Genomic DNA, 9,413 nt, shown 5'->3' on the forward strand with positions numbered 1-9,413 from the left:
TATTTATTTATTTATTTATTGCATTTATACCCCGCCTTTTTCCCTCTTGCAAGGAACCCAAGGCGGCTTACATTATCCTCCTCCTCTCCATTTTATCCTCACAACAACAACCCTGTGAGGTTGGTTGGGCTGAGAGTCTGTGACTGGCCCAAAGTCACCCAGTGAGCTTCCATGGCCGAGTGGGGACTAGAACCCGGATCTCCCAGCTCCTAGTCCAACTCCCTTGCCACTACATCACACTGGCTCCCTCTAGAACGAACACCAAAAAAAGATGTCATCTTCACCATAGGGGATTGGAATGCTAAAGTAGGAAGTCAAGAAATCACTGGGATAACAGGCAAGCATGGCCTTGGTGTACAAAATGAAGCAGGACAAAAGCTAATAAGAGTTTTGCCAAGAGAACACACTGATCATAGCAAACACTCTTTTCCAACAGCACAAGAGGCGACCGTACACATGGGCATCACCAGATGGTCAATATCGAAATCAGATTGATTATGCACTTTTCAGCCAAAGATGGAGAAGCTCTATACAGTCAGTAAAAACAAGACCTGGAGCTGACTGTGGCTCAGATCATGAGCTGCTTCTTGCAAAATGTCAGCTTAAATTGAAGAACATAGGGAAAACCACTAAACCATTCAGGTATGACCTAAATCATATCCCTGATGAATATACAGTGGAGGTGAGGAATAGATTTAAGGGATTAGACCTGATAGACAGAGTGCCTGAGGAACTATGGACGGAGGTCCATAACATTGTTCAGGAGGCAGCAAGTCAATCCATCCCAAAGAAAAAGAAATGCAAGAAAGCAAAGTGGCTGTCTGAGGAGGCTTTACAAGTAGCTGAGGAAAGAAGGGAAGTGAAAAGCAAGGGAGAAAGGGGAAGACATATCCAACTGAATGCAGAGTTCCAGAGAATAGCAAGGAGAGAGAAGAAGGCCTTCTTAAATGAACAATGCAAAGAAATCGAGGAAAACAACAGAATGGGAAAGACTAGAGATCTCTTCAAGAAAATCGGAGATCTCAAGGGAACGTTTTGTGCAAAGATGGGCATGATAAAGGACAAAGAAGGCAGGGACCTAACAGAAGCAGATCAGATTAAGAAGAGGTGGCAAGAATACACAGAAGAACTATACAGGAAAGGTCTGAATGTCCCTGATAGCCATGATAGTGCGGTCACTGAACATGAGCCGGACATCCTAGAGAGTGAAGTCAAGTGGGCCTTAGGAAGCATTACTAACAACAAACCTAGTGGAGATGACAGTATTCCAGCTGAGCTATTTAAAATCCTAAAAGATTATGCTGTTAAAGTGCTGCATTCAATATGCCAACAAATTTGGAACACTCAGCAGTGGCCACAAGACTGGAAAAGGTGAGTTTACATTCCAATTCCAAAGAATGGCAACGTCAAAGAGTGTTCAAACTACCGTACAATTGCGCTCATTTCACATGCCAGCAAGGTTATGCTCAAAATCCTACAAGCTAGGCTTTAGCAGTATGCGAACCGAGAACTACCAGAAGTACAAGCTGGGTTTCGAAGAGGCAGAGGAACTAGAGATCAAATCGCCAACATTTGCTGGATCATGGAGAAAGCAAGAGAATTCCAGAAAAACGTCTATTTCTGCTTCATTGACTATGCTAAAGCCTTTGATTGTGTGGATCACAACAAACTGTGGCAAATTCTTAAAGAGATGTGAGTACCAGACCACCTTACCTGTCTCCTGAGAAACCTGTACGAGGGTCAAGAAGCAGCAGTAAGAACCGGACATGGAACAACCGATTGGTTCAAAATTGGGAAAGGAGTACGACAAGGCTGCATATTGTCGCCCTGCTTATTTAACTAATATGCAGAGTCCATCATGAGAAACGCCGGGTTGGATGAATCACAGGTCCGAATTAAGCTTGCTGGGAGAATTATCAACAACCTCAGATACGCAGATGATACCACCCTAATGGCAGAAAGCGAAGAGGATCTAAAGAGCCTCTTGTTGAGGGTGAAAGAGGAGAGTGCAAAAGCTGGTTTGAAACTCAACATTAAAAAAACGAAGATCATGGCATCTGGTCCCATCACTTCCTGGCATATGGAAGGGGAAGAAATGGAAGCAGTGACAGATTTTATTTTCTTGGGCTCCAAGATCACCGCAGACGGTGACTGTAGCCATGAAATTAAAAGACGCTTGCTCCTTGGGAGGAAAGCTATGGCACACCTAGACAGCATAGTAAGAAGCAGAGACATCACCTTGCCGACAAAGGTCTGTCTAATCAAAGCTATGTTTTTCCCAGTAGTAACGTATGGCTGTGAGAGCTGGAGTATAAGGAAGGCTGAGCGCCGAAGAATTGATGCTTTCAAACTGTGGTGCTGGAGAAGACTCTTACGAGTCCCTGGACTGCAAGGAGGTCAAATCAGTCCATCCTAAAGGAAATCAACCCTGAGTGTTCATTGGAAGGACAGATACTGAAGCTACGCTCAAATATTTTGGCCACCTAATGCGAAGAGAAAACTCTCTGGAAAAGACCCTGATGCTGGGAAAGACTGAAGGCAAAAGGAGAAGGGGACGGCAGAGGATGAGATGGCTAGATAGCATCACTGATGCAATGAATATGGACTTGAGCACACTGCGGGAGACAGCAGGGGACAGGAAGGCCTGGCGTGCTATGGTCCATGGGGTCACGAAGAGTCTGACACGACTGAACGACTGAACAACAACAAGTGTCTTGTCAGCTGAGAAACACATCCCAATGTGTAGTGACAGTGGAAGGGATCCCTCTATTAGACTGTGTGGTACAGCCATATGGAGTGGCAAAATGTCTTGAACCAGTCCTGTGGTTAGCCATTTGCATACATGATGGCAAGGCACCTGTTTGAAAGTGGGGTTTGGGGGCAGCCCATACTGCCACTGACGTGTCTAGAAAGACCAGGAGATTTGGAGAAGAAATGAACATCTACAATATCTCTTGAATGTGTTCAACTGGAATTCTAAAGTTTAGAGCCTAAACAATGCTTTAAGTGATGAGTAAGGTTTTTGAAATGCGTATGTCTATATACTATGTTGTCTATGGAGAAAACTGAATGCTTTTTCTGTGGCTTTTTTGGTTTATTATCAGCTAGTCACATAATTACAATAAAATGTAGATGAAAGGAACTGTGGGGGCATTTAGTCCATAAACCCTACCTTGATGCAAGAAATGACACCTGAAAAATCCATGACAGATGCTTGTCCAGCCTCTTCCTAAAATCTTCCAATGGAATATATCTCTCACAGGAAATTTTGTACATTTAATATGAGAAAATATTTGTTTCTGAGCAAGTGGTAAACAAGCAGGCACATGGACAGATATTACCAAAGTAGCGTCAGTCCCCACAAAAGCAGCCGCATAAACTTGCAGCCTCTCAAAGCTGTTTCTCAGAAAAAAAACCTGTTTGTTTCTCTCTGGCCATATTGAAAACAACTGCTTTCCCTCTCTTTTGGTGTGCAGAGTCCCTGGCAAAACTATGGTCTCAGATTCCAGTTTGGCAGAAGACCAGGCTCTCGGAACATTGACAGACCAAGCTAGCTATTGTTGTTTATTCGGTCAGTCACTTCCGACTCTTCATGACTTCATGGATCAACCCACGCCAGAGCTTCCTGTTGGCCATCGCCACCCCCAGCTCCCCCGAGGTCGAGTCCGTCACCTCCAGAATATAATCCATCCATCTTGCCCTTGGTCGAGCCCTCTTCCTTTTGCCTTCCACTTTCCCTAGCATCAGCATCTTCTCCAGGGTATCCTGTTTTCTCATTATGTGGCCAAAGTACTTCAGTTTTGCCTTTCATATCATTCCCTCAAGTGAGCAGTCTGGCTTTATTTCCTGGAGTATGGACTGGTTTGATCTTCTTGCAGTCCAAGGCACTCTCAGAATTTTCCTCCAGCACCACAGTTCAAAAGCATCTATCTTCCTTTGCTCAGACTTCCTTATGGTCCAGCTCTCGCAGCCATAGGTTACTATGGGGAATACCATTGCTTTAACTATGCAGACCTTTGTTGTCAGTGTGATGTCTCTGCTCTTAACTATTTTATCAAGATTTGCCATTGCTGTCCTCCCAACAAGTAAACATCTTCTGATTTCCTGGCTGCAGTCAGCGTCTGCAGTAATCTTTGCGCCTAGAAAGACAAAGTCTGTCACTGCCTCCACGTTTTCTCCCTCTATTTGCCAGTGATCAATCAAGCTGGTTGCCATAATCTTGGTTTTTTTGAGGTTTAAGTGCAACCCAGCTTTTGCACTTTCTTCTTTCACCTTCATCATGAGGTTCCTCAGCTCCTCCTCGCTTTCAGCCATCAAAGTGGTATCATCTGCATATCTGAGTTTGTTAATGTTTCTTCCAGCAATTTTAACTCCAGCCTTGGCTTCATCAAGCCCAGCACGTACTGCGTAAGGTGTTCTGCGTACAGGTTGAATAGGTAGGGTGAGAGTATACAACCCTGCCATACTCCTTTCCCAATCTTAAACCAGTCCATTGTTCCGTGGTCTGCTGTTCTTACCATTGCTACTTGGTCGTTATACAGATTCCTCAGGAGGCAGACAAGATGACTTGGTATCCCCATACCACCAAGAACTTTACACAATTTGTTATGATCCACACAGTCAAAGGCTTTAGAATAGTCAATAAAACAGAAATAGATGTTTTTCTGAAACTCCCTGGCTTTCTCCATTATCCAGCGGATATTGGCAATTTGGTCTCTAGTTCCTCTGCCTTTTCTAAACCCAGCTTGTACATCTGGCAATTCTCGTTCCATGAATTGCTGGAGTCTACCTTGCAAGATCTTGAGCATTGGCTTACTGGCATGTGAAATAAGTGCCACTCTTCGATAGTTTGAACATTCTTTGGTGCTTCCCTTTTTTGGTATGGGGATATAAGTTGATTTTTTCCAATCTGTTGGCCATTCTTGTGTTTTCCAAATTTGCTGGCATATGGCATGCATCACCTTGACAGCATCATCTTGCAAGATTTTAAACAGTTCAGCTGGGATACCATCATTTCCTGCTGCCTTGTTATTAGCAATGCTTCTTTTGGCCCATTCAACCTCACTCTTCAGGATGTCTGGCTCTAGCTCACTGACCACACCGTCAAATCTATCCCCGATATTATTATCCTTCCTATACAGATCTTCCGTATAATCTTGCCACCTTTTCTTGATCTCTTCTGCTTCTGTTAGGTCCTTGCCACCTTTGTTTTTGATCATATCCATTTTTGGAATTTACCTCCGATGTTTCTAATTTTCTGGAAGAGGTCTCTTGTCCTTCCTATTCTATTATCTTCTTCCGTTTCCGCGCATTGCTTGTTTAAAAATAATTCCTGATCTCTTCTGGCTAACCTCTGGAATTTTGCATTTAATTGGACATATCTCCCCCTTTCACTGTTGCCTTTTGCTTTCCTTCTTTCTTGGGCTGCTTCCAGTGTCTCAGCAGACAGCCATCTTGCCTTCTTGGTTTTCTTTTTCTTTGGGATGTTTTTTGTTGCCACCTCCTGAACAATGTTGCGAACTTCTGTCCATAGTTCTTCTGGGACCCTATCTACTAAATCTAGCCCCTTAAATCTATTCTTCACCTCCACTGCATATTCATGAGGAATATTAGTGAGCTCATATCTAACTAATCTGTTGGTCTTCCCTATTTTCTTTAGTCTGATTCTAAATTGTGCAATAAGAAGTTCATGATCTGAACTACAATCAGCTCCAGGTCTTGTTTTTACCAACTGCATAGATGTCCGCCACCTTTGGCTACAAAGGATGTAGTCAATCTGATTTTGGTGTCAACCGTCTGGTGAAGTCCATGTATAAAGTCATCTCTTAGGTTGTTGGAAGAGAGTGTTTGTTATGCAGAGTGAAAGCTAGCTATTAAGCTATACTAAAGCTTAGAGAGAGGTGATCACCTCTTTCCTTCGCACAACAGAACAGCATAGCTAGGATAACTGTGTTTATACAGTTGTATGATTTGACAGAAGTTGTGTCTTTTTCCCTTGTTTAGTGCCTTTCAAACTTCAGGAGGGAGAGGTTCGTATCATTTCCTTAGAACAGTGCCAGTCGTACTTTGATATGAAGACCATCACTGCCAGGATGTTGTGCGCAGGCTATGAATCTGGCACTGTGGACTCTTGCATGGTAAGCCAGTTCTGCAGAAAAAAAGAAGTGTGTGTGTTTAAAACACACACACATACATAGACAAGGTGTATAAAAATCATAGCCATAGCTTATTGCTATTTGCCTAAATTAGCACAATAGTACAAAAAGCAGCTAGATCACATGATCTGAAACGAATGTGATGCAGTGGCTATTTTGTTAGGTTTAAGCCCCAAGTTCAAATTTTTGCTCAGTTATGAATAAGGATGGATGGACTCACCTCCATACAGGCCGTCAGTCACTTGCCAAGCCTCTGCCCGTGCACCGTGCCATACAAGCTCCTTGAGTGCTCGCCGAGCAACTGATAAGCCCCAGGGGTCCGCCTGCTCCTTGCACAACAATGGCAGCTCAGGCATTTCCAGGAAGAGAATGTTGCGTAGATTGCAGCCGTAAAGGGTGATCTAAGCAACATTCCTGGCAGGAATGGGCAGTTCCGGGGAAGAAATGGGTGGGCTGCTGGATGCTTGCGGACTGTGCAGTGCTCATGGATGGGTCTAGTGAGTACTGTGCAGCCCGCAAACGGGGGGCCGAGTGGGGGGCGGGGGGTCTGTTGGACTCCACCCCCGTATCAGGTGCCTGCAACATCCCTAGTGAAGAATCTTTCATTAAGTGACCTTAGGAGAGTCACTGTCTCTTAGTCTAACCTACTTCACAGTGTAGCTTTGAGGCTAAGCTTCCACTCTGAGCTCCATGGAGGAAAGGCAAATATAAATAAAATGAATAAATACTGTATTAGATTGTTCTGTAAAAACCTAGCCTTTGTCCAGTACTCATACCTTTCAAGTATGAGGACCCCTGGCTCCCAAATCTGTTCATTTCTCAATTTAGGTTTGAATTTTGCCCTGTCTCTAAGGCCCTGGGTGGCTTTCATAAATATTTGCAGTTAGAAAACAGACAGGAAAAGGAAAAAAAATGGAGCAAGAGTGTTATGTATTTTATGTGCCAGACACCCAATTCTAGTTTCGTACTTCGAAGAGAGGTGGATGGAATGTCTGCAGTTGTTTGACAAGCTGCCTGCCTGTATAACCTTTGTTCTATACCTGCTGAGGTTTTACTATGCCCCAGCACAAAAAGTCACAGTTCGACTTAAAAGGCAAAGTCCTCTCCCTCTAGCTGGTTCAACACTCTTGGCTGGACTCCCTCCTTGGACCTTCTACGCCATCTCACCAGTTTGCACTGTGCTCATTCAAGTTGGGATCCACCAGTGCCAAAGTGGAAACAGGAAGAGTTGGATGGGTCCAAATGTCAGGCTAGCCTTCCTTTTGCTGGGTTTTTCTCTTCCTTCTGCCATTTGCATTGCACTTCCCGCTGCTGCCAGCGCACTCTATTCTAACATGTCCCACCTGCCCTGTGAAAGGGAAGAAGTTTCATCCCTACTAGCTCTGCCTCCTGTGGATACTCTTGGCATCTTTGCTGCCTCCCCACCCTTGACTAGAGGAGCAGCAGCAGTGCCACTGTGCCACAACCAAAGATCTCCTTTCCCTGAGCACTTCTCTCCCTTTTCCCAGGGTAGTTGCCCACTTTCTGGGAGTCTCAGTCTGATTCTGATACAGAGTGCTTTTCCTGAATTTTTCTATGGAACACTTTGGGCCATACACTGCCACCACCCACCTATCGCTGATGGAGTCCTTTTGCTGGGGCAGAGGGGAAGTAAGCTCCCAGCACTGTTGGTAATCCTTTGGCCAATGGTCAGGATTGTTACCTGACTGTACCCCCTTCACTGGAGATGCCAGACCATCATCAATTACAAGCGTCCCACTTCTTCCAGCTTATAGGATTCATTCAACAACCACAGTAACACTTTTAGTTCGGCCACCTTTGACATTCCCTTGCATGAGTAGCCTTCTGCTGTGAAATAATCTCTATGTCATTACAGGGTGACAGTGGAGGACCTCTTGTGTGTGAGCAGCCTGCTGGACGCTGGACTTTGTTTGGTTTAACTTCTTGGGGCTCTGTTTGCTTTTCCAAAGTATTGGGACCTGGAGTTTACAGCAATGTTTCTCACTTTGTTGAATGGATTGAAAGGCAAATCTACATCCACACATTTCTGCTCCGCTGATTCTTCAGGATAGAAATGCTCTGCTGACTGACAAAAGGCAAAGTCCAAGAGCACCGGAACAATGGAGATACTGCACTGAAGAAATCTGGTGAATTATAGCTTCTGTGGGTTGGAGATGGCAGACAATGGAACAACGTAAAAGAATTTGTACATCCTCTGGTGCCAAAGGTGCTTCTGGGTAACGATCAAATATTTTTGTAATGATTTTCTGACTTTTTTCTTTAGCTGTGTTGTGTTGCCTTTCACGTATATGCACAACAAAATGCTTAAAGGAAGAGTCAACCAGTTTCTAATGTAATATGATATCTTTCAGACACTTAAAATTAGGGGTTCTGCAGAAGTATTAACTTCCTAAAACATCAAGGAATTTATATAAATATATATATATATATATATATATATATATATATATATATATATTCAGCTTCCATCTCTTGCAATGAAGAATCTGTACATTTGCAAAAGTGATGGGCACATGGATTCAACATAGCCCTTTTTAAAACTTCAGCTTGCCCCGTCTCTGGTCAACCTGATTTTCATGTGCTGGACTTTGTGTTCACTCACTTTAACAGAATTGGGTGCTTTAGATGAGCATATGAATTATGCATATATTGGATACAGATTATTGTTTAATCCAATGACCATCTCTCTTTCTCTTCAAGGGAAAACAACTTAATACAAACCAAGTAAGCCTGATTACTATGGCAACAATAAACCAATCATTTTAAAATAAGGATTACCATCAAAATGACTAACAGATTTTAAATTAAGAATCACCAGTGTAATCCACAATACTAGATTAAACCATTTCCATGCAATTTTACAGCTGCTAAGAATAATACCAACACTTTACAGGCTATATACAAATCTCTAACCTCTAGTAGAGAATAAATCTTGCGCTTCATAATCCAGGAAGCTGTCTTGCTTAAAATATATGACAGGAATTTACCTCCTGCAGAGTTTCAAGGGAAGTATTCTAGTAGGCAATGCAGACAATTTTCAACCCTCTAGACATGGCACATATACAATTATGCTGAAACGCAGTTTATCCAGATTGTCTCAGGTGCAGTACCACTCCACAAAATGGACTACATTCCTCTGTTGCCAGCAGGAGGCAAAGTGTAGACATAAATTGATTGGAGATTGTCTTTAGGAACACCGTGCCCCTTTCTGCAGCCTCCCAAATTTCTTCTGTCACA

General features: G+C 43.4%; 1 protein-coding gene across 1 annotated transcript in view; it reads left to right on the forward strand.

The window, feature by feature from the left end:
• CORIN (corin, serine peptidase) overlaps positions 1-8,214 on the forward strand; it is a 199,950-nt gene extending 191,736 nt beyond the window's left edge. Inside the window, exons 23-24 of the mRNA XM_084860315.1 lie at positions 6,004-6,137; positions 8,032-8,214. Of these exons, the coding sequence (XP_084716441.1) occupies positions 6,004-6,137; positions 8,032-8,214 (317 nt within the window). The remainder of the gene's footprint in view (positions 1-6,003; positions 6,138-8,031) is intronic.
• Positions 8,215-9,413: the final 1,199 nt, after the last annotated feature.

The sequence above is a fragment of the Heloderma suspectum genome, chromosome 5 (assembly GCF_057233095.1).
Source record: "Heloderma suspectum isolate Gila_16-S chromosome 5, 16-S_ref, whole genome shotgun sequence".
NCBI lineage: Eukaryota > Metazoa > Chordata > Lepidosauria > Squamata > Helodermatidae > Heloderma > Heloderma suspectum.